The sequence below is a fragment of the Condylura cristata genome, unplaced genomic scaffold, assembly GCF_000260355.1.
Source record: "Condylura cristata isolate star-nosed mole 26May11 unplaced genomic scaffold, ConCri1.0 scaffold00027, whole genome shotgun sequence".
In the NCBI taxonomy this organism is placed as follows: domain Eukaryota; kingdom Metazoa; phylum Chordata; class Mammalia; order Eulipotyphla; family Talpidae; genus Condylura; species Condylura cristata.
The window spans coordinates 27,574,621-27,602,385 of NW_004567128.1; the positions used below are offsets into that span (position 1 = coordinate 27,574,621).

Consider the following 27,765-nt stretch of genomic DNA (forward strand, 5'->3'; position numbering starts at 1 on the left):
GCTGGTTAGTAACAAGTCTCAGGCTGGAGCCACCTCCCATTGGCTGAAACAGCCCAAAGCCCACCTCCTCTGCATAGCGATAGGCTCCTTGGCGTCTGAAAGGCCGCTCTGTGCAGACTTCTAAACGCTGCTTAGGTAGAGCTCATCAAAGTCGGCGGCATTTCAAAGCCCTCTGCGGTATTGCTTTGGCAGATCTTGCTGCCGGTCGCGGCGGCCTGTAATGCAGGGTGGTTTACTGTAGACCAATGTAGTGACCCAGGGGAGTCAGACCCGCTGGGGCACCCCGCTAAGTCTCAGTCTTCACCTCAGTGAAATGTGTATGCCTGGTAGCCTCTGAAATGTGTGGAAGAGAGAAATGGCCTTCTCTCCGCGACTAACCACAAGGGCTGGCAGGGCGGTGGCGCTGGGAAATGGGAGTGGCAGGTTTTAGAGGAAAGCCCAATGCACGCAAGACTGCTGGGGTGGCTCCAGGATGCGTTAAGGAGGTGCCCCTGGCCTGCAATCTCATTTAATCCTTTCTACCACAGCTGAATTCTTGGAGCTCTCTGTTCCTCAGCCAGAGCAGTCTGAGCCTCAATTTACTCAGCTCTGAAATGGGTAGCATTACAGCAACAGTCAGTGAACGCTTCAGATTTTGAGTATGTATTTTTGGGACATGTTTCTAAGAATTTTAAATTAACAAAAATGGAAACCAACAACCACTTTTAAAATCATTTAAAATTTTGTGGCCTCCCTGGTGGCACAGCAAAGTCTCAACACTATCAAGCTATTCCAGGGCACTGTGGCTTGAGTTTGATCCCCAGCCAGAGAGGTGATTCATGTGGCATGGCAGACCTCTCCTGAACTGCCCTCTGTTCCCCTCAGCAGTGTGTCTGCCTGTTCTGCTCCCCACTCTGTCTCTGGTGAATCCTCTTACCACCACCCCCACACCTCTGGCCTGTACCCCAGTTATTATATGCATAAATAAGTAAATCTTTAAAAAATACACAGTGCTTCTGATGGTTTTAATGTTTGATAATGAGTGAGAAGATGAGGATGATGATAATAAAAACCCAAGTCAAAAGTTCTTCATGCCCTTCTCAGTCATTCTCCTCCACTAAAACTAATCTGGGCCCTCCCTGGTGGCGCAGCGGGTTAAAGCACAGCACTAAGAAGCTAAAGCCACTTCTGCATGAGTTCGATTCCCACCGGCCCCGGAGGTGACCACATGGTGCAGCAGACCTCTCCTGACCTGCCCGCTGCTCCCCTCAGCAGTGTACTTCGTCGATCTGCCTGTTCTGCTCCCCACTCTGTCTCTGGCGAAGCCTCTCGCCGCCCCTGAGCCTCTGGCCTGTACCCCAGTTCTGTATGCACAAATAAATAAATCTTTTTTAAAAAAAACTAATCTGACTTCCTTCACTATGCATTAGTTCTGTCAGACTGACAATTTCATACAAATGGAAGACGACACTACTTCTTTTTTATAACTGGCTCCTTACACTCAACTTCTGTCTATGATACATAGACATCATTTGCTCCTTTGCCTTGCTCAGTAGTCTTCCTTATCCCCTTGCTGTGTTTCTTAGTCAATTCTTTTGGTTGGACATCTGTTTCCAGCATCTTGTTATCATGAAGTAAAATTAATATGAACATTTCATACAAGTTCTGTGTGGACATATGGTCGTGGCATGTGGTACATGGTTCACCCAAAATGATTTTTTAAAACCTTTTCAACTCTTCAGTGACATCATATTAGCACCTTGAAATAAAACATGGTGGGAGTATTTATACCACATTTGAGGAATGCTAAGAATTAGACTTTTTTTTATCCCCCTGAGAACTAGTTGTTAAAGAATTGCCAGCATACAATTTTCATTTCTTTGGAGTATGTACCAGCAGTGAGATCGCTAGATTGCATGGTATGTCTATGTTTAACTTTATGAGAAGCTGTCAAATTGTTTCCAAAGTGGCTAGACAATTTTATACTCCCAATAGCAATATATGAAAGTTACAGTTGCTGCATATTCTCATCAATAGATGGTGTTTCCATCTTTTTGAGTTTAAGCCATTGAATGGTAAAGATACAAACAGGAAAAAGCAATGGGTAGTAGTGGTTATATGGCAGCCCAGTGAGCATAAGTTTGACCTCTCTACTTAGAAGCAGAAAAGCGCTCGATAATACTGGTTGAATCATGTTGCGGCCCCCTCTCTTCCTTGCCTCTTTCCAATTTCATCACAGAGGGATGCTGAGGCTCTATGCATTAATCAATGAGGGGTAATGGGATGCTCCCCTCTGCTCCCCTCAGAGCATGCATTAGCATGTAGTTACTTCAAACACAGCAGGCTGCTCATACTGTTGGGGAAATAATTAAAAATAAATCTTATGCCAACCCAGTGAATCCTCTCCATAAAAGTAGAAATGAACGAAATAGATTTATTATCAAATGAACAATAAACCCTATTTCAATGCAATTTATAAGTAATCCACAAGAGATTGCAGGGACTAAGAACTTTCAGCCTTTTACATAGCCAGGCAGAGACAAATCCTTCCTAACGTGTTCCCAAGAAAGATAACCTGTCCTCAAGTTAAGAAAATTTGTGTAGCGCCATTTGCTACACATAGGCATATCACATGCAGCTAGTAATTGCGGTAGCCATCCACCCTTATCCAAAAGAAAAATGAAGCTCATATATCTTTGACAAACTGGTAACAACTTGGAGCCAGTCGCCTAGCTCGAATTACTAGAGAAGCAGAGAAAAGGCACTGTTTGCATTGCTATTTGCACTTTGGAAATGGTTCCAAGGCCCTTAAAACAGTATGCTTGGGTTGTAAAATTGGCAGGAAGGTTATTTAGCTGTTTTTTTTTTTTTTAAGCCTCGTAGATTTAATAAGGTAACGTTGGTTTAAAACATTATGTAAGTTTCAGGTCTACAGCATTATTATAATTTGGCATCCAAATAAAGAAGATGTGGTGTGTATATAGCACCAAAGAGTGCTTCTAGGACTGGATCCTAGTCCCAGTCACACCAGAGACCGCTGTTATTAAAAGCTATGACTACAGTTTTTTAGAATTGGAAGACGTTGCAAATCATTTAGTTGGATTCCAACCCATTTCAAAGATGGTAAGACTGAAACACAGGAAAACCCTATATGGGTACTTAAGGGTGTGGATCACCCACCCAAAAAGGATGTTTAAGGAGTCTTCGCTCAGATTCTTTAACCTTTAAAGTCGGCGTCAAGTGACCAAAACAAAACCCTATTTCATTCCAACTTGGCAAGACCGAGGTTAAAGCCCCCCAGCACACAGGTTTCTTCTTGACAGAGCCTGCGCAAGTCAGGACGAGCGAACTTGCCCCAGACCCTGACGTTTCAGGTAGCCCCTCCCAATCCGGAACACAACGCGCCGTCCGCCAGTCCTGCCTTGACAGGCGCTATTCTGATCCAATAAGAATAGAGGGCTGAGCCCTGCGGAGCCAATGGTGTAGACATGCCCAAGGGACAGGGGAGGCGGACTCTGCCAGGAAACAAGAAGACAGGCCCAAGATGGAGGCAGCGGCGGCAGTAGCGGCGTGACAGGTGAGGGCGGGCCCGGCAATGTTAGGATTCTGGAGCGATCGCCGGACACCTGAAGGGGGCCGGGACCGAAAGCTCAGCTCCAGGGTGGCTGCGTTTGGACCCCGGCGCATCTGTCCGGAACTAGAGAAGTGGTTTGACCCGGGGCTAGACCATGGTCGACAGAGAGGGGGGGCGGTAGTGGGGAGACAGGGATAGAGGTGTAAGGTCGCGGGGGATGGTTTCGCCCTTCGCGCGTGGTAGCGCGCCTGCGCAGAGCCGGGGCCTCGGTGGGCGGGGCCCAGCCCAATGGGGCCTGGGTTGCGGTGTGTTTTGCCGGGTGTTTCCTCTTAACCTTCTTAGGTATTTCGTGACCCTGCCTTACTAACTCACCCCGGGGAGTGAGTGGAAACGCGGCCCACCCCGTTCTCTCCTTATGGTGGATCAGTTACAAACCAGTGGGAGTATGTTTCGGGATTCTCCCATTACCCCTCATTGATTCACCCCAGCCTCCTTGCATTATCAACCTAATATGTCTGTGACACCCCCTCACACTGGTTGTCATGGAGAGTTTTGGAGCCCCACCACTTTATTATCCCCTTGCATTTCACTTCAGCAGTGTTTGGTGATGCACCCTTAACCTCCCTTTCCCCCGTGACACCATCTGGTGAGCCCAGTTATCCACTCTTGTCCCCACTACAGACCATAGTGACGTTTACATCTCCCTTGAGCATCGTGTCTGCTGCGCCCCTAGGAACTCCCATCACAGTCTGGAGACTCCTGCTAACCACCTAACACATTGTTTGTGGGCCCACCGTCGTTACAGCCTGGGCTTTGGGATGCCCGCAGTGTTCTTGGGAGCAGTCCTCACTTTCTCCAAACTAAGGGAAAAAGCTGATTGTCCTGCCTGTGACTCCTCCCTCACCACGGTATCTGGTAACCCCCTTTGGCACTGAAAAGCCAGGACAGCCTGTTCGTGTCCATCATATGCCTGATTCCCCGGAGCAATGTGCTCGCTGAGCAAAGTATACTCCGGTGCTGCTGCCCCTTGTTTGTTTGTGTCGTCTCCCCTGTCCCTCCCCTCCTGCAGTGAATGTGAGACCTTGACACTTCATTGGAAATTAGGCTACAGTGGGGTTCGTGAAGCCTGAAGATTGACCTTTTTTGTCCCCTGCCACTTAGCTTCCAAGCTATTGTTTTTGGTCCTGTGGATTCCTCCCTTGTCTTCTAGGAGCCCCATGGCACCTGCCCAGCCCCGCCTCAGCCCGTCTTGACAAAGTCCTAGGCTCCATGGAGCCACCACGGGGCCCCTCTGCCAATGGGGCCGAGCCATCCCGGGCAGTGGGCACTGTCAAAGTGTACCTGCCCAATAAGCAACGAACAGTGGTGAGTCTGACAGGGGCAGAAGTGGTGGGGGTGAGGATGGGCCCAGTCGTAAGTCTTGGAGCTAAAGGATGACTAGGGCTGGGAGGAGGCCTTCACAGAAGGATGGGAGAGTTGGCTGGGGTTTCTGTTGGGCACTGAGAACCCTGACATGTGCATACCCATACACACACACAGGTGACTGTCCGGGATGGCATGAGTGTCTATGACTCTCTAGACAAGGCCCTCAAGGTGCGGGGTCTCAACCAGGATTGCTGCGTGGTCTATCGGCTCATCAAAGGGTGAGTGTGGCACCCCTAGCCCTGTGGGTGCCCAGCTTTCTAGCTCTCCTCCGAGTACTCTGACTCCTTCTCCTCTGCCCTGGAGTCTCCGGCAGTCTTCCTTTCGTTCAGAGAATCAGTGAGTCGCTCCAGCCTTTGTTTCATGAGCTCCTTAGTTTACTGACTGTAAGCTCAGCAGCTCATTCTCTCCTCATCCCCAAGGCCTCATCCTGCTGCAAGACTTCCTCCAGCAGTTCACCTAGTTTGTTCCTTCGCTACTTCATTGGTTTGCCAGCCCTCTCCTTTCTCTGTTTCCTCATTCTCTGCTGAGTTGGACCTCCTGCCCTGCCATAGAGTCCTCTGTTCTGGGCTTCATCTGTTGTCTTAATACCTGTCCAAAACAAGCCATCTTTTCGAGGCCGTGCTGAGCACTTCTGAGATTTAGTTATTTACTGCCTCATTTGCTGCTCGACTTGCAGTTAGGAGTGTGGACTCTTCATATCATTCTGCCACTCATGCTCTCCTGCGACCTTGGTAAAGTCATTGTGTGCCTCTGAGCCTCAGTTTCCCCATTTGCAAAATGAGAGCAAGGAGGGTAACTAGTTCCTAGATTTGTTGTGGGGAGAACGAAACATGCCAGAATTTACTGCATGGATGGCATATGAGAGGGATTTTGGGGGCTTCCCTGTTTCCTCGTGGCTCCTGTCCACACTCCCACCCACTCCCTTCCTTCCATGCCTCCTCTAGGCGAAAGACAGTCACTGCCTGGGACACAGCCATTGCCCCCTTGGATGGCGAGGAGCTCATTGTGGAGGTCCTTGAAGATGTCCCACTGACCATGCATAATTTTGTGAGTACAGGATGGATGGAGGGGTCAGCAGCAGGGAGGGGACGAGCCAGGCCTCATCCTTTCCTACTCTGTGGCAGCAGGTACGGAAGACATTCTTCAGCCTGGCCTTCTGTGACTTCTGCCTTAAGTTTCTCTTCCATGGTTTCCGCTGCCAAACCTGTGGCTACAAGTTCCACCAGCATTGTTCCTCCAAAGTGCCCACAGTCTGTGTCGACATGAGTACCAACCGCCGACAGTGAGTCTGGCCTGGGATGGGTGGGGGTGGGGTGGCTGAGGCCCAGTCATAACATTCTCACAGACAGCTGACCTATTCCCCTTGTTCTACGCCCTCACCGCTCTGAAGGGTCTACCACAGTACCCAGGATTTGTCCGGAGGCTCCAGACAGCACGAGGCTCCCTCCAGCCGCCCCATGAATGAGCCACTAACCCCTCAGGGACCCAGGTAGGGATGTCTTAACCACAGGGCTGCTGTTGGGAGAAAAAAAGATCTGAAGGCACCTATAGGCCCCCAAGTCATACATTATTCATTAGCTTACTCAGCAGTTATTTATTGAGACCCTGCAAGTGTGAGTAAAGGGGATGGAGCTGTGGGATCTTGGGCAAGTCACCTAATCTCTCTGGGCCTTGGTTTTCTCATCTGTAAAGAGGGGGAAATGATAGTCCTTACCATGTAGGGTTCCAGTGAGGATCCAGTGAATTAAGATGTGTCCAGATACCATGTGTTACAGAATAAAGTTTTCTTATTAATCATGTATAGGCATAGATGTCAACATAAGGTATAGATATATTAAATATATGGTATGTCTGTATGTATACTATAGCTATCTGGTTTGCTAGTTCTTCCAGTATAAGCAAGCCTTTTCATTTTGGAATACATATTATCAATTTCCTTTCATTTCTCCTTTATACAAAGTAATACAATCCTACAGTATTTCAATATGAAAATATATCAGTGCTCTAAGGTATCAGATATACATTTTATATGCCTATATTATATATTTTATAATGTCTCTAGGGTAGGTTTATATTCTTATGTGTGTTATGCTTACAGTATTTTCATGTAGTATATACACTGTGTAATATATAAAGTAGTAAAGTTAGGACATTATGTTATTAACTGGGGTGTCATTGCCAATGAATTTCATATTAGGTTTTTATTCTAGTTCATTTTAGGACGGTGAGGAGAACCTCAAGAAATATTTTTGTGCCATTTTAATCTAAATCACATATGTATGGCATGATACAGTAACATATAAGTGATAGGTGTATTTTAAAGCTCTCTCATTTTAATATAGCCGACATACTTAACGTGTTCGAGGCCGTAGACTGTGCAGTATCATGTACTATCTTTTCCTACTACCCGTGTGACTTGCTGTCCCTCCTCTAGGTCTGGGCTCAGATATCACCTCTCAGAGAAGCTGTTGACATCACCAGTGACACTTTCTGTCTCCTTATTTCACTTTTGGTTTCCTTAATTGCACCCATCCACCACTGAACATATTAAATAGTCTTTGCTTTTTATTTCTTTCACTCCCTGCTGGAACGTCAGTCCATGAGAGCAAGAACTTTTATTTGTTTTGTCCACAGTTTTATTTCCACTACCAGAAGTGGTATTGGTCATGTAGCAGGCACCCAACAACTGTTTCTTAAGGAAATGGACAATAGTAATGACAGTGGACATTGACTCTGTGTGGGCTAAATACACCTTCCCCACAGGGCAGTGGGAGGGATGTGAGCGGTTCTCCAGTTCCTCGGTCAGTGATTTTGTGGCCTTTCCCCTCCCAGCCCCTGCACCCAGCACTGTGGCCCTGAGCTCTTTCCCTTCCCTGCCCCGGCCAATGCCCCCCTCCAGCGTATTCGCTCCACGTCCACTCCCAACGTCCATATGGTCAGCACCACGGCCCCCATGGATTCCAGCCTCCTCCAGGTTGGTGTTGAGAGGGGCTGTCCCAGGGGTACACTGGGCAGAGGGGAGCGCCTCTCCTGTTGCCCCCCACATCCTCTCTGACACCCTCCCTCCCTCTTCTTCCAGCTCACTGCCCAGAGCTTCAGCAATGATGGTGAGCACCCCTGCCTGCACCCTGAGCCCCCCACCCTGGCCCATGTGCCTCCACTCACATCCTCTCCACCACCGTAGCTGCTGGTGGTAGAGGTGGTGGCGATGGAGTCCCCCGGGGGAGCCCCAGCCCGGCCAGTGTATCCTCGGGGAGGAAGTCCCCACATTCCAAGTCCCCATCAGAGCAGAGGGAACGGAAGTCTGTGTCTGATGAGAAGAAGAAAGTGGTAAGCCCCAGGGGGACCCTTTGAGGGGGGACACCACAGACGGTGTGATGAGGTACATGGGCAGCCCCTGAGATACCACCCATGTGGCCCACAGAAAAATCTGGGGTACCGGGACTCGGGCTATTACTGGGAGGTGCCACCGAGTGAGGTGCAGCTACTGAAGCGCATCGGGACGGGCTCCTTCGGCACTGTGTTTCGCGGGCGGTGGCATGGCGACGTGGCTGTGAAGGTGCTCAAGGTGGCCCAGCCCACAGCTGAGCAGGCCCAGGCCTTCAAGAACGAGATGCAGGTGCTCAGGTGAGACAGCACGAAGGTGCAGAGGGGACAGGCTGGGGAAAGGCCATGCTGGGGGCTTCCTGCACATCACCGGGGCTTGTATTCCTCTCTGACCATCCTCCTAAGTTGTCTCCACATCAAGGCTGCCCCTTTCCCTTCTGGGAAATAGCTATGTGTAGAGGACCTCTGCTGTTATTGTTTGTGTTTGGGTTAACGTAACATGGTCTTCTCGTTGGCCTGCTGTGAAGTGGGTGTGACTGACCGTAGAACATCAGTGGCATTGCATGCACTGGCATGTTTGCTGCCCTGTCAGTAAGGCTGGCATCCTTCTTCACCCCTCCTCCCCCGCTCAGACCGCATCGGCAGTACTGTTAGTTGCATTGCATTCTTGTTACTAATCAGTTATAATAATGCATCAATTAAAGAGTCATAACCATAACTTAGTCATGGTTTGATGATTGCAGTTGCTTTACTGAATATATTGTTAATACTGTATTAACTCATTTGAGCTGAGACACCTTGGTGGTCCCCTTTCAACACTGGCATTACTCTTCAGGGTCCCCCATGTGGCCATCCCCCCCCCCCCGGCTGATGGGTACAATTATGTCACACTGTTAATGTGATCAGAATCCCTTGTGGTACTTTCATTGTATCCTCATAATGGATGCACACAAAGAAGACTCTTACTCTGTTCCTCTCTGTGAAATGCCAATGACTTGAGCGTGCCGTTCACGTGCATGGCTGAACGACCACCCCTGTGAAGCAAGCGCGTTTGCTCTGTTCTCAGTTCTGACAGTGAAATGGCAGACCAGCATTGATGTCATTTGCCTCCTAACCGTAGTTATTACTCCTACAAGGAGCAAAGGTTTTCTTCTATATCAGGGTGGCTCTGTTCCTATGCAATAGTGCCATGAGGTAGGCCCAGCTACCCCGCAATAAAAAGGGAGTGAAATGTCAGTGTTTGCTTGTGTTGGGTACTGTTCTAAGTGCCTTACAGCTGATTTACTCTCCTCCCAGCATCCGTCTCAGGTAGTCACCATATAATTATAATTACTAGACCTCTCCAAGTGATAGCTGGGAAACCTGAGGCCCAAAGAGGCTAAGTGTCCCCCTCATGGTGGCACAGCAAGTACCTGGAAATGCCTGGATTAAGCCACAGGATCTAACTTGTGGCCGAAGCCCTAAGCCCCTCATGACTCATAGCTGATGGTCACATATCTCCAGTATTTGTACCTGGCATCTGTCATATGCTGATGTATCTATTAGGGAGGAAGTTTGACCTTCCACTTTCTTGCCTATAAAATAGTCACAAGCCTGTGTCAGGGTCAGAAGTGTGTGGGTATTAGATGGTGAAGACTCTATTGGTGGCAGAGCGACAGGGCCCTGCTTGTGTTGGGAGACTTGATGAGGAAGCTCGAGACATAAATCCCCAGCACAGAATCATAGCCCAGCAAACATATCATACAGATACGTTGAATCTGACCAGGCTTGCCCTGAGCCTCCCAAGACAGCGTGGAAATGATTATCGAAGGCAGCCGTGACCAGCACCACACTGAAACTCAGAATGTGCTCCACCCCCACCCCTGCCCTCACGCTGCCCTCCCTGCTGCAGGAAGACACGCCACGTCAACATCTTGCTGTTCATGGGCTTCATGACCAGGCCGGGATTTGCCATCATCACACAGTGGTGTGAGGGCTCCAGCCTCTACCACCACCTGCACGTGGCTGACACACGCTTTGACATGGTCCAGCTCATCGATGTGGCCAGGCAGACTGCCCAGGGCATGGAGTGAGCAGACTCCCAGGCACTAGGGAGGGAGCTGGGGGCTGGGGTGGGGAACTGAGGTAACCCCCAGCCAACCGGCCACCTGCTTCCACCCCTACAGCTACCTCCATGCCAAGAACATCATCCACCGAGATCTCAAGTCTAACAGTATCTGCCTGTCCCTGCAGTGGGGTGGGGTGAGGGTCTGGAGCGATGGCCCTAGGCTTTCTGGAGACAGACAGGCAGCAGCACGTGAGGCGTAGTCCCTGTCAGGCAGCAGAGCCGTGGCCAGTGAGGGGCTTTGTGGGGGTCTCTGGGGCAGGAGAGTCAGCTATGACTGGTTCAGATGCTATTCTCGGGGACTCTGGTCAGGATCTGAGATGTTACATTTTGGAGGGAATTCCAAGATGTTTCTGATCAGGTTACGGGAATGGTGGGTCTGGGTGCTATTAGCGGGGCTGCTTGGCCAAGAGTCACAGGGAGGCCAGGTGTAAGGACATGATCAGGGTCAGAGGTGTGACCGGGGGGGGGGGCTCCCAGTCAGGCTGAGAGGCGTGCTTGTTGGGGTCCCGGTACTGGCCCTTGACCCTGGTGGACATCTTCCTGCATGAGGGGCTCACAGTGAAGATCGGTGACTTTGGCCTGGCCACAGTGAAGACACGGTGGAGCGGAGCCCAGCCCTTGGAGCAGCCCTCGGGTTCTGTGCTATGGATGGTGCGTTGGGCCAGGGTGGGCAGGGGGCATTAAGGATTGTGGGCTGCTGTGCTGAGACTTGGTAAGCTGAGGGTGTGGGACTGCCTGTGTCAGGTATGCCTGGACTGCTCATATTTTGCCTCTTGTGGGTGGCTCTGAGTTGCGCTCAGGATGGCCAGTGGGCTGAGATGACGGACTAGCCATTTGTGACTACTGCTGTCTCCCTATCCCGTGTGACCTATTGAAGGCGGCTGAGGTGATACGTATGCAAGACCCGAACCCCTACAGCTTCCAGTCAGATGTCTACGCCTATGGGGTCGTGCTCTACGAACTCATGACTGGCTCCCTGCCTTACAGCCATATTGGCAGCCGTGATCAGGTGAGCCCCACACCTTACCTGCAGACTTTCCTCAGGTCTTCTCCTTTGCAATGTAGAAGCCGACTTCCCCCACAATCCCCACATTTTCTGGGCTGAAAACTCAGAGTTCCCACAAAGGTCAGAATCTCTTGAATTCCCTATACCCAAAGTTCTTCTAGGTCCCAAAACTCCCAGAGGAACTCTGGACCCCTTGGTATTTGCAGTCTTCTGGCCTGGCTGTGCAAAGTGCCCCAAGTCTCCAAAGCCTAGAATCTCATTTCTCCCAGAAAAAGACTCCCTTTATGTGTCCGGAATATTCATAGATACCTGCAAGCATTAGGCCTTTGGGCACCCAGCAGGTATCACACTATTCGAGGTCCCAGACTCACTTCTGGATTCAAGGCCTGCAGTCTCCCAGGCTTTCAGAAATCTAGGCTCCAGATGGTAACAGTCGTAGAGCCCTGAGCACTCAGCCCTATAGGACCCAGGAACCCACAGTCCTGTAGGCCCTAGACACGGACAGAAATTTAAACGCTTGATGGCCTGAACTTAGCTCCCTTCTGAACTAGAACTTCATGTTTCCTCCAGACTCGGTATTTTCCAGGCCTCAAAGTCCCCTAAACCCTCTAGAAACCTGTGGACCCATAATTCTCTGACACTAGACACCTACAGCCCTTTACTTTCCCCAACCTTAAATCCCTGTCCTAGCAGAGAATCCTTTCAAGTCCTCAGAGACCAGAATCCATGGATCCACAAGATGCATATAGTCTTCTAGACCTCAGTACCCAGAATACTCCAGTTACCAAAAAGGAGCCACCCAAGACTTTGAAGATCCAAAAATCCCTGGGCCTCCCAGCCCAGACCACTTCATTTCTGTCCCTCCTCCCCAGATAATCTTTATGGTGGGCCGAGGCTATCTGTCCCCGGACCTCAGCAAAATCTCCAGCAACTGCCCCAAGGCCATGCGGCGCCTGCTGTCTGACTGCCTCAAGTTCCAGCGGGAGGAGCGACCCCTCTTCCCTCAGGTGGGCTGGGGAGGGGGCCTGGATCCTCTGGGGAGGAGGCCTCTGAGATGAAGATTCCCAGGTGTGAATGTGGAGGACTGTGTATTCTAACTTCCAGGGCGGAGGGGAGGAGAGAGAGAGGAGCGTGCGTGTGTGTGTGTGTGTGTGTGTGTGTGTGTGTGTGTGTGTTCCTGGGGACACATTTGCATGTGTCATTGCCCCCATTGGGCTGGGGCTTGGGATGTTGGGATATTGGGAGGGCTCCAGACACCCCAGCTCACCTGCCCCTGCCCTCAGATCCTGGCCACGATTGAGCTGCTGCAGCGGTCACTCCCCAAGATTGAGAGGAGTGCCTCGGAACCCTCCTTGCACCGCACCCAGGCTGATGAGTTGCCTGCCTGCCTGCTCAGCGCAGCCCGCCTTGTGCCTTAGGCCCCGCCCCGGGCCACTAGGGAGCCAATCTCAGCCTGCTGCACCAAGGAGCCCTGCTCACCAGCCAATCAATGGCCGGTTTCTGCCCTGATACTGCCTCAGGATTCCCCCATCCCTACCCTGGGAGATGAGAGGGTACCCAATTGCTTTTCCAGTTTCTCTGGAATTGGGGGAGCCCCCTGAAACTGAGACCCCCCCTGCCTCCACAATTTGGTTTCCTCTTGCCTCTGGGGATACTTATAAATTTGGGAGCTCCTTCATCTCCAATGGCTGGGATTTGTGGCAGGGATTCCACACAGAACCTTTCTGGAATTTATGCCTGATGTGCCTTCCACTGGATTTTTGGGGTCCCCAGCACCCCATAGGATTTGGGGGGTCCCCGCTGTCTGCCCCATCATTCAAGGACTCCTCTCTTCACCAAGAAGCACAGAATTCTGCTGGGCCTTTGCTTGTTTATTTTGCTCCCCGACTCTTCTCATGGGGTTCAGAGCCGCTGAGGGATGGGGTGTGTCCAGGCAAGGAGTGGAGGGTTGGGGGTGGGGAGTGCGGACCACACAAACAGCGCCACTGCACGCATCACCACAGGCGGCACGATGAACGAGGACCACATATGCCAAGCACGGCACGAAAGGAGGCCACGTCAGTCACAGACACAGACATCACGGCAAAGGTGGGAAGTGGGGGATCACTGGCCTTCCATGTGCAAAGGACTTTGGGAGGATGGTTGGGATTTGCATATTTAAAGACAGCTGTCAAGAGGCAGGAAAGTGGGGTGGGGGTCCCTGGGAGAACTGAGGGGTCCTAGCAGTGGGAGGAGCTCCCAGTGTGTTGAGAGGGGTAGGGAGTTAGGAAGAGATCCTGTGGGTCTGGGTGGTGGCTTCTGAAGAGGTGGATCTTCAGAGGGGTGGGAGATCTGTGGAAAGGGGTGCATGGGTGAGGGTGTGGAGGATTTGGGGAGCCAGTGTGCTTGAGAGATCTGGGACCAGAATAGGAGTTTCCAGAGATCTGGGGGCTCCAGGAGGAAACTCAGTGGTGTTAGTGTCAGAATGGGTGGCCTGGTGTTTGGGAGCTTCCAGGAAGGAAATTCAGTTGGGATTTGGAGTGGGTCTTTAGGAATTTAGAGGTTCTAAAATAGAGAATGTAGGTCTTGATGTGACCAGGAGTGGGATGCTAAAGGACTTGGGAATTCCAAACGTTGAGAATTGGATTTAGGACCAGGAGTGAGGTTTCCCAAGGGACTTGGGCATTCTGAGGAGTGAGAAGAGGTAAACCAGGAGGACTTCTCAAGGGATTTGGAGATTCCAAAAGTGAGAAATGGATTCAGGGCCCAGAGAGGGTTTGCCCAGGGATTTGGGTGTTCTCAGAGTGGGGTGTCAGTCGGAGAAGAGGCTGGCGAAAGACTTCCTCAGGCTGCGGATGGTCTCAGCTTTCACCTCGTCCTGGCTAAGGCTGGGCCTGGGCGGGGCTGGCTCTGGAAGGTTGAAGGCATTGGTCAGAGACTGGGATTTGCTAGAGAGAGACAAGGTGGAGGCATGGGAGGAAGGGGGGGAAGAGGAAGGGAGGAAGGGGAGAGAAACACAATGTTACCCCAGGCCCGGCCCCAGCCCTGCCCCTCTGGTCCTGGGGCTGTGCCTCTGACCCTCCCACCCACAGGCATGGGACTGGACTCTGAGCGGTTCCCATACAGTGGGGGAACCCTGGATCAGGCTGGGAGAACTTGGATCCAGAGTGAAGATGCCTGGGTCTGAAGGGAAGAGTTCTGGACTGATCTCATCAGCCTCTAGGCTAGACTGGGAGGAGTCTGATAAAGAAGGTGAAGATGAGCTGTCTAGAAGGGAGGCCTGGGGGCACATCTAAGGGAGCACTGTTGGGAGGGGCAGGAAAGACAGCTAAGGTGGGTGAAGGTCTGGAATAGACCAGAAGAGGTGATGGTGTGATGATTTGGGAGGAGGCTGAGCTGCACCACAAAGGAACCTAGACCAAGAATAGGATGAGGGCTGGGAAGAGTGTGAGGTGACAAAGGAGGGCTGTTAATTGGGCCAGGAGTCAGGTTGGGCTGGGGGAGGCTGCATCTAGTAGGGAAGGCTCTGGGATGGGCAGAGGCGGCTTTGGTGGGCAGGCAGATGCTCAAGGAGGGCCCGGGATGCCTGGTCTGAGAGCAGGAGACTTCCCCAGGGCCTAGTGAGAGGAATCCAGACTGATTTCCCTGGGACTCTGGCGTGGAATCTTGGGTGGAAGGAGAAGGGCCCTGGATGGAGGGGGGCCCCTCTGGACTGGGACAGATCTTAGCTTGGGGAAGAGAAGATTCTGACTCAGACTGGAGAGCCCTCCCTCGACCCCCAGACTGTGGAACCTGACACTTGAGGCTGCCTTCCTGGTGCAGGAGCCTGCTTTGTGAGCAGCTAGGAGAGGGCTGCTGTGGAGTCCCCTTACTTGAGCTGGGGGTGCGGGGGTCCCCCGGCAGCGGCGGTGGCAGGTGGCGGCACATCCTGGCTGGGTTTCTGGGCCAGTTGTGGCTTGGTGGGACGTCCAGCGGGGCCTGGGCCACTGGGCCGCGGCTGCTGCGTGGTGGGTGGCCCAGTGCGGGGCATGGGACCCGCCTGGCTAGCCTGACGAGTGGGGCCGGCAGGACCAGGGGGTTTCTGGGGCGGGCCCTGGCGCTGCTGGCCACCAGGTGGCGCTCCTGAGGCCTTTGGCGGAGCCTGACCAGAGACTGACGTCTGGCGTGTAGCCTGTGGGGGGCCAGCCTGGCGCTGGGGTGATGGGGAAGCTGGCGGGCGGGCTGCAGGAGGTGCCCCGGGTCCTCCCGCCACTGGCCGGGATTGGCGGCCTTGACCCTGGGTCAGCTGTGGGGCCTGGGATGCAGGCTGCTGGGGCGCTGATGTGGGACTTGGTAGTCGCTGGGGCAGGGGGCTGCCAGCTGGGGGTCCAAGACCGGAAAGGTGCTGCTGGCCCTGTGGGGGCGGGCGCTGCTGCAACGGAGGTCCTTGGCGTTGGGGTCCTGGGCCAGGCTGTGGAGGGCCGCCTGAGGGACAGAGTGCACACACACAACACGTGTGAGAGAGCAACTGAACCGGGGGGGGGGCTGCTGGGAAGGCGGGGCCAAGGAAACCAGCCCCTCACTTACCCTGTGGAGGGGGTCGCTGCTGAGCCGGGGGCCCAGCAGACTGCTGGGAGGTCTGGCGGCCCAAGGGCAGGGCCCCGGGGGAAGGAGTCTGTAGCAGAGGAGGGGGCAGGAGAGGTTAAAAATAGTTACCAGCTGGAGCGCCAGCCAATCCGAGTGGCAGGGTGTTGCCATATTTGTGGCTTGAGCTGAGGGGACTTCAAGGGGTGGGGACCAGTTCCCAGGGTAGGGATGGGGAGGCACTCAGGGGAGTCAGGGTAGCAACTACTTTTTTTTTTTTTTAAAGCAATTGGTAATTGCCTTCACTTGGGCGATGGTGAGGCTTGGCTGCTGATCAGTTCTGATACAGCCTGGCCAAGGGCTGCTCTTCTGCCACGGCCCCTCCCCCGGGGCCCACTGCCAGGGGCCTGACCTGGCTGTGAGAGCCCCTGCCGGGGGACGCATCCCGCTGCTGCTGCCGCTGCCTGGGCAGAGCCTGGGCCATCTTGTTGATCACGAGCTCTACAATGAGCTGCTTGTCTTCATCCTGGTGGTCACCGATGAGCGGCATGGAGGAGCCCACCACCTAGGGGCGGACAAGGGAGCCATTTAGGAGAGAGGCAGAGAGAACATGTGATGGTGACAGTAGCCAAATGTTTTAAGTTGGCCAAAGGCATGGCAGCCGCAGCAGTGATGAGCTGACATCTGAGAGGGTGGTTTTTGCACTGGGAAGAAGGCCGGCCTTTTGCAAGATACCTGACGGTCTCAAGCAAGGCTAGACATGAGGGTCCTGCACCAAACCCAGCCTCCGCTCCTCTTTACATGGCCCTAACTAAGGATGAGTTGTATGCTTTTTGATGGTTGAAAGAAAACAGGAGACTTCATGATACTCGAGATGTGCATGAAATTTAAATCCCCCGTCCATCAACAAGGGTTTTCTAGTAACAGCCGCGCTTATTTCCATGTTGTCTGTGGCTGCGCTGGGGGAGTTGAATGGTGGCAACAGAAACTGTCTGGCTCGCCCAGTTGTAAATAAAATGTGTGCTGTCAGACCCTTGACAGAAAACGTGTCTCCAACCCCATGTATAGCTTGCTAGATGCTTTATCCTTTACAAAGAACTTTGTGGCTTCACATGTATTTTACAAAGCCCTTACAAAGGGCTGTGGGACATATGGTGTGTTTAGACTTAGAACGCGTTTTCAAGGGGTGCCTTTGTTTACAGAATGGCTTACCATGGATAAAGCAGTCCGATTTAAAGCAGTCTGGATTTTCAAGGCATTTTACAGCTGATAAACTGCTTACTATTTACCAGGGGCAACACTGTTTACAAAGAACTTTAGGATGTTGAAAGCACTTTACTTCCATAACAAAGGACTTCCCAGTTTAGTGTTCCGTTTTCAGTGTTTTAAAGCCCTTTGCTCATCACCGAACACCACCTAATTTATAAGGTACTTTACAATTTACAGAGTGCTTTAGTACCAGTCACCACTCTTTATTAAGATGTACTGCATAGTTTATAAAGTGCTTTGCCATTCACCAAGGCATCTCAGTTCACAGAGCACTTTATAAAGTATTTTGCCAGGGCTGTCCCAGTGCACCAGGCACTTTACAGTTTACTACATACCTTGCCACTTGCCAAGAACCTTCTGGGCCAGAGGTTCTTCTGAGGAGAGTGCGTGACAGTTTACAGAGCATTATTGCCAGGCGCCTGCTCCTCCCTCTGCCCCCACCACCCCCTGGTGTACCCACCTCAATGATGTGGTCCCTTCCGTCTTTGCCATGCAATGCTTCCACTGCGCAGATGTCCAGTCCCCCAAAAATCTCTGAGCACGTGTCCACCCACAGCTTGTACCTGCCGGGACGTGGACCGGGAGAGCTGTCAGTTCCTGGCCTGGGTGGCCACCCCTCATCCTCACTTCCCCACCCAACCTGAGTTCAGGCTGCCCACCTGTCAGACATCGCAATCTGCTCCAGCATCGCAGAGCCCGTGTTAGTCTTCCAGTTCCCGGACACTGACGTCCTCCTGGGGGACCAGAGAGAGGCTCAGGGGGCGTGGCCTGCATAGGACAGGGCCCCCCTCCTGGCTTTGTTCTCTTCACTCACATGTAGGCCTTGTAGTTCTGCCCAATCTTCTGGACACGCACATCATATTTGGCATCAATGAAGGGCTCGGCAGTGGCGTACGTCTTGGTCAGTGCCACGACGCTTGCGATGTCCTGGAAGTCATGCTGGTTGTCCACTTTAACCTATGGCAGTGGGGCCTGGTCGATATGGGGCAGCATTGGGTAGCGGGGGGCTGCATGCAGATGACACAGACCAGCTGAGGTCTCAAAACCTTTGCACTCAAGCATGCAGTTCTGAGTGTCCTGGTAGTGTATGTGCACACAGTGCTAGGCACATACACCTCTGAGCGTACTGAACACCGCTCACCCACTGGTATGTGCATCACATTTCAGTAAAGCCATGGCGAAGCTGAGTGCCTATGCAGTGATACAGATGGGCCCGCAGGCCCAAAATCAGTTGAATACAATATGCAAACATACACAAATTACAAATTACAAGTCTGCCTGCTGCATTTTACAGTGACAAAATCCCAAGGCCCTGAATGCGAAATACATTGTGTGTACCCAATGTGGAGGTGTTCAGGCCCACACAGACACAGGGCAACCACAGGATGAGTAAAACTGGCTGAATGCCCAGAGGAAATTGGGTCAACAGAGGCAACTGCCCATAAGGGGGGGAATACAAGAAGATAAAGACTACAGCAAGACACAACCCACAGGATTACTGGTGTGCACGCGTGGGATGCACAGATACACTTCTGCTTGCATGTACGTGACGTCAGAAACATGCACCCTCAGAAGTGCACATAGGTACCCAGCAGGGGACTCACCTTGCCCATCCCAGAGTGCGCATGCCCCATCTTCACAACCACAGGGTATGTTGTGCTGCTGAGCTGATAGGAGGGAAAGACGGTATGATCAGGCCAGAAGGCAGATTGCCAGGGTGGGGGTGGTGCTTAGGGGCACCCATCCAGCAGGAGACACTTTATGAGCCATTTCCCAGAAAAAGTGGGTCAGAGACAGGCCGGGGCTGGGGCTCACACACTACATCCTAGCCCAGAATTGAACTCAGAACTCTGCCTGTTCCTCCACCACCCAGATTTCCCACCTCTGCTTTCCCAGGCAGAGGCATGAGATGGCAAGGGGTGGGGAGGAGGAGGACTTTGCCGGAAAAGGGAAAGTTTTTACAGTGATGCATGATAGAGAAGTGAGTATGTGTGTGTTGCATGCACGGGGTGTGGTAGTGAGCATGTAGCAACTGGATCCCTCAGCCAGCTCTGGATGTAACTGTCATCCACACGCACATACCCCCCCCCACACACACACACATGCAGAACTCAGATCTATACAGCCAAACCCAGAGATACTCACACCGGTCCGATATACTCACACCGGTCGAGACCTACAGGACAGAGACAACTGCGAGCAACATAGAGCTCAGCAGAGCTCAGCTCACTGGCTGCAGAGACCCACCACCGAGCCACTCATCCAGCCAGGTACTCGACCCACAAGGCCCCTCTCCTAGCCCACACCCATAGCACAGCGCCATACAGAGTCATAGCCCTCAGCAGCACACGGTGGAATTGGGCATATCCACGCTGCGACCACAATCTCAGACACACATGCAACACTCCTGGGCGCACCCATGACAGACAAAAAGGTGCACAGTTCATACAGTGGCACCCACGCTCCGAGGTATTCGCATGACCCCAGAAACCCACTTAGCCCTAGGTAAGCAAAACGTCCATCTGGGGACACACCTGCTCTCCGTGCTACGTCTACCTCACGCCCACATGCCTCCATGACCACCACACTCCTGCCTGAGTGTGCACACACTCAGGGGATACATCCCAAGTGTTTGCCCAGCCTGAGCTGGGTCGAGGGGACCGAGCTGGCCCAGTCCAGCCCCACATCACAAAGGCACTGGGGTTGCGCCCCTCCCTCGCCTGGCTGCGGGGTAGAGATGGCATTCCTTTCCCGGAGGGCGGCTGGGCGGCAGCAGTTCCCGACAGGCACAGGAAGCAGGCTTGGGGGTAACCGACTGACCTTCAGAACTCACCCTCCCTCTGTACTCCCACCTTCCTCATTTCCCAAATGACTGGCGTCATGATGGGGTGCTGTTGGGACAGGGGAACCGGGATCCTCTCGCTGGCTTTCCAGAACAATAATACCAGGGCTGCGGTGATGTAACGCTGAGCACATTGCCTCTGACAGAGAACAGCACGTCTGGGGTGTGCAGCCTAGTGCTGCTTTACAGGAGCACACATACAGCTCCCACAAGCAGCACAGATTGAGAAGGTACTTTACAGTTTACAGAGAGCTTGGCACCAATCGCCACTCTTTATTGTAAAGTACTTTATAAAGTACTTTGCCACTTGCCGAAGACCTTTCAGTTCACACAACACTGTAAAAATAAAGGTTGCTGAGTGCTTTGCCATTCACCAAGGCGTCTCAGTTCACACAGCACTTTATAAAGTATTTTGCCAGGGCTGTCCCAGTGCACCAGGCACTTTACAGTTTACTACAAACCTTGCCATTTGCCAAGAACCTTCTGGGCCAGAGGTTCCTCTGAGGAGAGTGCGTGACAGTTTACAGAGCATTATTGCCAGGCGCCTGCTCCTCCCTCTGTGCATCCCCCCAGTCCCCAGGTGTACCCACCTCAGATGTGGCCGTGGAGTGCTTCCACTGTGCACATGTCCACAGGGCTCTTCAAGATCCCCATGGCACACATACCCACAGGACAAGACCCCTCAGGACACACACACAACTCTCAGAGGCAGAAACATTCTCCTCAGGTGTCTGGGCACCCGTTTTCATGAATCCTTCTCGTCGCCTCTCAACTGAAGCCTGAACACAGACTGTCTGTGTGCATGCTCCCACGTGTGTGTGCAGGGAGTCTGCACTCTGGGATCCCCTGGAGCCCAGGGTTTACATCTTGGCCTCTCTTCTGAAGGTCAAGCAGGACGCCAGGGAGGTCACTGGAGCCCGCTCCATGTCTCAGTTTTCTGATCTGTACAAAGGGCACAAGCAGACCCATGTACTTGGTGTGTTGGCGGGACCATCAAACTCTGCACACCCCGGCTGGGCTCATAGCATCCCAGATGATCACACACACAGGCAGACACCCTCCATGAGACCCAAACCTGCACAATAGCCCAACTTGACACATCCCCTCATGGGCAGACAGGCAACAGAACTCTGCTGACTCAGGTTTCAGAGTCATGGAGCAGCGTCAGAGCAAGGTCAGCGAGGGGCTGCCTGCAGCAGGACTTTCCCTTTTACGCCCACTTCTCCTTGGCCGGGCCACTGACTCAGTCCCTGTCTCATTCACTCTCATTCCCCCACTTTCACAATCACCTTAGAATTTCTGGCTTGCTCAACCCCCACCTTGGCTAGTGCCTCCATCACAGTCATTTCTTCACTCTCATTCCTGGTCAGGTCACTCACCCAATGTGCGTGTCTCGGTTTTCTTATCCATGTAATAAGAATAGGAACAGTCTAATTCACAGGGACATCAGGAGAAACAAATTAGTTCCTTGGGGGAAAACACTCAGCACAGTGAGTGGCATGCAGGAAGCTTCAATCTTCGAAAAAGTGTTGGGTACCATTATTTTTATTGGTGTATCACCCCTTCATTAGCCAACATTTATTACCAAGGAGGTAATGGGATTGACTGTGACATACTTACAAAGATTTTAGAACAGTGCCCTACACCTAATGAACACTCTCTAGATGCTTCTGGTTTGGCAGTGGTGTTTTGATTAGGCTAACTTGCCCGAGGTAATGAAACTTTTTTAACTAACAAGGGAGTCTTGGAGACTGAATGAGATAATTTACACAAAGCCTTTAGGCAGCATATACAGTAAGTGCTCAATAAGTACTGCTATTATCACTGCCATCATCATTATGGTCTGTCCTCTCTGAGCTAAGAAAGGATATCAGGCCTTCCTGGTGGTGTAAGAGGTTAAGAAGCATCACGATGAAGCTATTGGCAGTCACTGCAGCACAAGTTCGATCCCCAGCCAGGGAGGTGACCCAACTGGCACAACAGACCTCTGCTGTCTGCTCCCCTCAGCAGTGTGATTCAGTAGATCTGCTTGTTCTGCTCCCCACTCTGTTGCTGGTGAATCCCCTCTCTCTCTCACACACACACACACCCATCTCTGGCCTACACTCTAGTCCTTGTATGCATAAACAAATACATTTTTAAAAATAATAAGAAAGGACATTAATGAACCCTCAGAGCCCTTTCCCAGGACCCCAGGCAGCATCTGGAAGCTGGTGGGCAGGGATTGCCTCACCCCACCCCCCACCAGGGGTGTGGGAGGGTTGGTGGGGAAGGAGCAGGGCAGGATGGGAGGGGATCCATTTTCTACTGACTCACTGGCCTCTCTCACCACCATTCACCTCCCCCTCCACACCAACATTCACCCTTCCCGCTTGCCAGGGCTGTTCCCTGCCTGGGTTAAGACCCTGGTGCCAGCTACCCTAGGTTCAAATTGCAGCCACACAAGTGGTCCTGGGAGCGTTCTTCAATCCCTCTACACCTTGTATTTTCTCCTCTGTAAAAATGGGGACCCACCCCAGAGACTTCTTGTGGGAGGAATTATGCCAGGTGCTTGGTACACAGCTGTGCTATATAAATGCTGGCATTTACCTGTGTCTTTGAGGGCGTTACGACCCAGGCTCTGGCTCCAGGCTTCCTGAACTCAAATTCCAGTTCTGTCACTTGTTAACCTATCTTGAGTAAGTCACTTAAATTCTCTTGCCTCAGTTTCCTCACCATGTTTGCCTTATCTCCCTCCACTGCTCCTATTGAATTTAGTTCCTCCACCGCCCCTACTCTTCCGTAGAATGCCAGATCTACCAGGAGAGAGATTTGTTTGGTTTTTTGGTGTACGCGTGGCACAGAGTAGGTACACAATAAATGTGCTTGAGGGAATGAACAAATTCAGGCATCAACCATGGGGAATTTGGGGGACTTGGGTGATTGGAGAGGGTTTGGAGATGTTAGGAAAGGCCCCTGGATCCCAGGGGATCCAGCCTGTTAGCCCTCCGTGAAGGCTGCCTGGGAGGACCTTGCCAGGGCGTGGGGGAGGAGGTCGGAGAGGCCCGGGAGGAGGCGGGGAAGAGGGCAAAGCTCCTTTTCGGCACAGCTCAGCCCGCCCCTTGGCCTCCACTGTTGGTGGGCGGATGAGTAATGCATCCCGGAAGCCTGGAGGCCTGTGGTTTCCGCACCGCCACCCCCACCCCTTGAGTGGACATTTATCCTCCGCTGCTCAGGCCCTGCCGCCATCGAGGAGGACCCGACGCGTGGAGAGGCCACAGCAGAGGTAGGCAAAGGCTGGAAGCCAGGCTGGCGCTTGTGTGCCAGACATCAGGCTGCCCAGCCTGGCCCGTGGGTACCAGGGTCTGGGCTGGTCAAGGGGAAGAGGGTGGGGGTCTGAACTCCCCCAATCTCCACGCTCCAAACTCCTTCGAACCTTTCACATCCATTCTAAACTCCTCCAAACCCAGGAGTTTTAACGCCACAGATTCTGCCAAAGCTGCCAGTTCCCGGAGAGATCCTGTCATTGCTCCCTAAGCCCCACACCTCCAAATCCCTGCACCTCCTCTAACTCCCCAAGCACCCAATCCCCCAGACTCTGAAATGCCTAAATCTCTGAAACTCAGAACTTCTTCTTCTCCCTTATCCTTCAAGCATCCCGAATTCCCCAAACCCCCAACATCCTCCAAATTTCTGAACCTCCCTAGTTCTTTCACCTCCTATAACTCTCAATATGCACAACCTTGGAATTCCCAAACTCCAGCTCTGCAAACCCCAATTTCTTCTGCTTAAACTCCTCAACCTTTTCCTTTCTCCAGGCCCCTTAAATCCTCAAACTCTCCTAGCCCCTTTATTTGCCAACACCAAAGCTCCATAATCCTTCAACTCACCCAGTCCGCTAAATTGCTCAAACTCCACAATTCTTCAATTCCACAGCACCCCTGACCCCCAACCTCCTCCAGGCTCTTCAAAGTTCTCAGGCCAAGTGAAGTTGCCTACCCCTCTTCCAGGTGTGTGTGGGGGCCAGGAAGAGAGACCTGCTGCCCAGGTCCTACATCAGCTGCACTGACCCCTCCTCTCCACCTCTGCAGAACCACCATGGCCCCCACTGCACTCCTGGCCTCCGGCATTCTGATGTTGCTGTGGCTGACAGCCCCCAGCAAGGCCTGCACCTGTGCCCCACCCCACCCTCAGACAGCCTTCTGCAACTCTGACGTCGGTGAGTCTGCAGCCCACTCAGTCCAGACACTCTGTGCTTCACTTCCCTCACAGGCCAGCAGGATTCACGACGTCCCAGTCTCGAACAATTCCACGTGGCCCTGCCTGACTCTGTTTTAGGCACACTGGCATCCCCAAGCTTTTTTGATAACTTCAGATTCGACCCTACCTCAGGGCTTGTCCCCTCTGCCTGGTACACCCTTCCGCATAGCTCTATCTGGGTGGCTGTCTCAAGGTGGGGGAAGAAGACTTTCTCGGGGTGGCCTTCCCAAACCACCCTGTGTAAAAGTTTACCCGCTAGCTCTTGGTATCCCTGGTCCCTCTTGCTCAGCTCCGAAATTCCCCATCGTACGTAATACTTTCTAGCATTCCGTAGACTTACTGATTTTGCTTGTATTTTGTCTGTCTCTCTCCTGCTGACAAGTGTGTGCTCCGTCAGGGAAGGGACGTCTGTGTTCTGTTCACGCTTATGTCTGTAATAGTCAGAGCAGTGCCTGATACACAGAAGGCGCTCCAAAATATTTGTGGAGTGAATGAAAACATCATGAATATATGGAAAAGCCTTAAAGCAGTGCCTGGTAAAGCACAGCACACAATATAGGATGGATCAGTTACTGAATTAACAAATGTGTGGATGGCTTAGCGCATTCCCACCTGGTATCCAGCAATCTATTTAGTAATGGAGCCTCCCTGGTGGCCTAGGGCCTAAGTCTTAGCCTTACCACTGCGAAGGCCTATGGAAACTGCATGAGTTCGATCCCTGGCCAGGGACCTAACCCATGGCGCAGCTCTCTGCTCCCCTCAGCAGTGTACCTCAGTAGGTCTGCCTGTTCTGCTCCCCACTCTGTCTACAGAGTTCTTCTACACTAAAAAAATCTTTTTTTTTTTTTAAAAAGGGCTTTGCTAGCTATTATATATATATATGTATGGGTATATATATATATAGTAACACTATTATTATTATTATTACTATTATTTTACTTTATTTCACTTGCTCATGCAGTTCATTTGACTTATTTCTCACTCCCTCCTCCCCCCAGTCATCAGGGCCAAGTTCGTGGGGATCTCAGAAGTCAACCAGACCACCTTAAACAAGCGTTATGAGATCAAGATGACCAAGGTATCTCTCCTGCTCCCCACTGGCAGTTCCAGACATCTTCCTCCTGGTCAAAACAGAAGCCTGTGGCCACTGGTTATCAAAAGGATGCTATGAGAATTTAGTGGGAGGATGAGTGGGAGGATTGTCAGTAAAAAAGACTTCCCCCTTATCTTTGATAGATGTTCAAAGGATTTAATGCCTCCAGGAATACCCCTGACATCCGGTTCATCTACACTCCTGCCATGGAGAGTGTCTGTGGCTACTTACACCGGTCCCAGAACCGCAGCGAGGAGTTTCTCATCGCTGGTGAGGCCCCAGCCTCCCCCTGTGCCAGGCCAACTGGCTCCCAGCTGCTGCTTGGCAACCGGGAGGGCGAGGCGCAGAGGGAATATGCCCTGTGGAAGTGGGGCTGGCCCCAATTTCAGCCTGTCTGATGATGCAGCCGGAGGGGCTTCCCCAGCTGGGCCTATGCTCCAGGGGTGTCAGCCAGGCACCCTGCCCCCATCAGCAACTGCTTATTGCATCTCTCTCACTTCTGCTCCCTCCCGCCTCCCCCTTCTCTGTCTCTCTCCCTCCCCACCCTGTAGATCCCCTCCTCCTCTTCCTCTCCCTCTGCTCTCTCTTTGTCTAACTCCCCCTCTTTTCTCTCCCCCACCCCAGGACAAATGTGGGAGGGGCAACTGCGAATCACCACCTGCAGCTTCGTGGCTCCCTGGAACAAGCTGACCTCTGCTCAGCGCAAGGGCTTCACCAAGATCTACAAGGAGGGCTGTGAGGAATGCACAGTGAGTCCCTCTCCCACTGCAGGCCTCTTCCCCAGACCAGGGCTTTTTTCCTGCTCCCCCTCACTACTCTCTGCCTGCTGAGACAGCTCCTGAAACCCCAGGGATGGCCCTGATAGCTCTTGCTGTTCCCCCCAACCCAAGACAGTTACCCTAGAACCTGTGGTTGTCCCCTTGCCCTGTGATACCCCGCTCTTCCCTCTAACTCTCCCTTGTGACTGTATTCTCTAGTCACCCAGTCTGCTTTGGACCCCCTGTGATTTTTTTCTTGCTTCCCTGGAATGTTCTCCCAGAACCCAAAGTGCTGCTTCCAAACACACCGACTCACCCTTATGTTGGGTTGCTGCTCTGTGTCTGTTCCTTACACACACACGCGCACGCGCGCACGCACACACGCACACAGACACGCACGCGCATGCACACGTGCATGGCCCCACCACTTACCCTTCTCATTACTCCAAGGCTGTTCCCTGATGCCCCCATGTTCTCTGAGGGCTAGTTGTCTCTTACTGCTATGGGGCAGTTGCCCAAGAGGCTTGCCTACCTTCCCCCCATCCCTCCAACCTCCACTCTGGGAAACAGATCCTTTCCTTGGCTAAAGTCGTCTTGCTGAGCCTAGTGACTGTCCCTCCAGCGGGAGGGCCTTCTAGAGTCTTTGCCCTGATGGGGTGACACCAAGTCTCCCCAGTAGCTCAATGATGAAAATTGGGGAGGGGAAGGTTCTGCTCTGTAGGGGAGGGGCAGGAGGACAAACCCTCAGAGATGTGCCACCTCCTCTCTTCTAGGTGTTTCCCTGTAGGTCCATCCCCTGCCAACTGCAAAGCAACACTCACTGCTTGTGGACAGACCAGTTCCTCGGACGCTCGGAGAAGGGTTCCCAGAGCCGCCACCTCGCTTGCCTGTCCCGGGAGCCAGGCCTATGCACCTGGCAATCCCTGAGATTCAAGGACGCCTGAACCCTGCCCCCAGGGGAGCCACAGCCTGCCCAGCGTTCAAACCCATTTTATTCTACTTCCACTCTCTTCCTCCTAGACAGTGAAATAAAGAATTGCCACCAGCAGGCAGAGTCCTTGTGTCGTGTTTGGAAACAAACTCATGTGACCTGGTGGGAGCACCCCAGGACTAATGCTGAGGGGTAAGGGGTACAGAATTTTTTTTTATATAAAATTTGAGGTATTGGCATTAGCAGTGGGGCTTGCAACACCAGTCATGCTGCTTTAATCTGCGCTGCCAACCTCAACTTACTGGCCAATCTTTCTACTCAGTACTTCAGTTTGCCAGGGCTCTCAAGTTTATGCATCGTTCCAGTGCTTGTATGGGCAAATCCCTCTATTTACAAACCCTTGCAGTGGACAAGTTCACTGACAAATGCTCTGTCAGTTGGCAGACAGCTCTCCTAACCCCCTCGCTCTTTTGACCAGCTCTGAAGTGAAGTAGGTTTAAAATCCAAGACCAGACAGGCACACCAGCCTCTTCCAACATGGCTGTCTCCTTACCAAAACTGGGCCCTCGAGACCCATGCCTCATCTTTCTGGGTCATCGTTCCTGTCCAACCTTGAGTGGCAGACACTGTCCCACCTCCCAAGCACGCCTTTCCTTTGCCCTTCCTGCTCCTA

General features: G+C 52.4%; 3 protein-coding genes across 6 annotated transcripts in view; 2 read left to right on the forward strand and 1 right to left on the reverse strand.

The window, feature by feature from the left end:
• Positions 1-3,511: 3,511 nt before the first annotated feature.
• Positions 3,512-13,103, forward strand: ARAF (A-Raf proto-oncogene, serine/threonine kinase). Of its 2 annotated transcripts, none has more exons than XM_012730260.1 (16): positions 3,512-3,556; positions 4,764-4,918; positions 5,093-5,196; positions 5,923-6,025; positions 6,106-6,260; positions 6,369-6,467; positions 7,811-7,952; positions 8,058-8,085; positions 8,163-8,308; positions 8,403-8,605; positions 10,197-10,373; positions 10,471-10,517; positions 10,945-11,063; positions 11,290-11,421; positions 12,291-12,425; positions 12,702-13,103. In XM_012730260.1, exons 2-16 carry the CDS (start codon positions 4,823-4,825, stop codon positions 12,834-12,836), a joined length of 1,821 nt encoding a protein of 606 aa, XP_012585714.1. In that variant the 5' UTR covers positions 3,512-3,556; positions 4,764-4,822; the 3' UTR covers positions 12,837-13,103. The 2 variants fall into 2 exon arrangements, with proteins under 2 accessions (XP_012585714.1, XP_012585715.1); XM_012730261.1 differs by lacking the exon at positions 3,512-3,556 and adding an exon at positions 3,797-4,461.
• Positions 13,104-13,268: 165 nt separating this feature from the next.
• Positions 13,269-27,765, reverse strand: part of SYN1 (synapsin I) — a 40,811-nt gene continuing 26,314 nt past the window's right edge. The window contains exons 6-13 of one of the 2 annotated variants that reach the window (XM_004689989.2): positions 18,834-18,896; positions 18,044-18,186; positions 17,889-17,963; positions 17,690-17,792; positions 16,373-16,525; positions 15,964-16,051; positions 15,270-15,861; positions 13,269-14,345 (exon numbers count right to left, since the gene is read on the reverse strand). In XM_004689989.2, the coding sequence (XP_004690046.1) occupies positions 14,210-14,345; positions 15,270-15,861; positions 15,964-16,051; positions 16,373-16,525; positions 17,690-17,792; positions 17,889-17,963; positions 18,044-18,186; positions 18,834-18,896 (1,353 nt within the window). In that variant the 3' untranslated portion in view covers positions 13,269-14,209. The remainder of the gene's footprint in view (positions 14,346-15,269; positions 15,862-15,963; positions 16,052-16,372; positions 16,526-17,689; positions 17,793-17,888; positions 17,964-18,043; positions 18,187-18,833; positions 18,897-27,765) is intronic. The other variant, XM_004689991.2, reaches the window with a different exon arrangement.
• On the forward strand, positions 23,226-27,202 carry TIMP1 (TIMP metallopeptidase inhibitor 1). Of its 2 annotated transcripts, none has more exons than XM_012730268.1 (6): positions 23,226-23,336; positions 24,061-24,269; positions 25,309-25,388; positions 25,547-25,673; positions 26,028-26,152; positions 26,935-27,202. In XM_012730268.1, exons 2-6 carry the CDS (start codon positions 24,149-24,151, stop codon positions 27,103-27,105), a joined length of 624 nt encoding a protein of 207 aa, XP_012585722.1. In that variant the 5' UTR covers positions 23,226-23,336; positions 24,061-24,148; the 3' UTR covers positions 27,106-27,202. The 2 variants fall into 2 exon arrangements, with proteins under 2 accessions (XP_012585722.1, XP_012585723.1); XM_012730269.1 differs by having other exon boundaries at positions 23,227-23,336; positions 24,142-24,269.

What these genes read in the sequence shown, in the direction of transcription:
- ARAF (XM_012730260.1), top strand. Translation starts at nt 4,823, where the DNA reads ATGGAGCCACCACGGGGCCCCTCTGCCAATGGGGCCGAGCCATCCCGG. An exon ending in CCAATAAGCAACGAACAGTG is followed by an intron (nt 4,919 to 5,092) that starts GTGAGTCTGACA and finishes ACACACACACAG; the next exon opens with GTGACTGTCCGGGATGGCAT. An exon ending in CACTGACCATGCATAATTTT is followed by an intron (nt 6,026 to 6,105) that starts GTGAGTACAGGA and finishes CTGTGGCAGCAG; the next exon opens with GTACGGAAGACATTCTTCAG.
- TIMP1 (XM_012730268.1), top strand. Translation starts at nt 24,149, where the DNA reads ATGGCCCCCACTGCACTCCTGGCCTCCGGCATTCTGATGTTGCTGTGG. An exon ending in CTTCTGCAACTCTGACGTCG is followed by an intron (nt 24,270 to 25,308) that starts GTGAGTCTGCAG and finishes TCCTCCCCCCAG; the next exon opens with TCATCAGGGCCAAGTTCGTG. An exon ending in CGAGGAGTTTCTCATCGCTG is followed by an intron (nt 25,674 to 26,027) that starts GTGAGGCCCCAG and finishes CCCCCACCCCAG; the next exon opens with GACAAATGTGGGAGGGGCAA.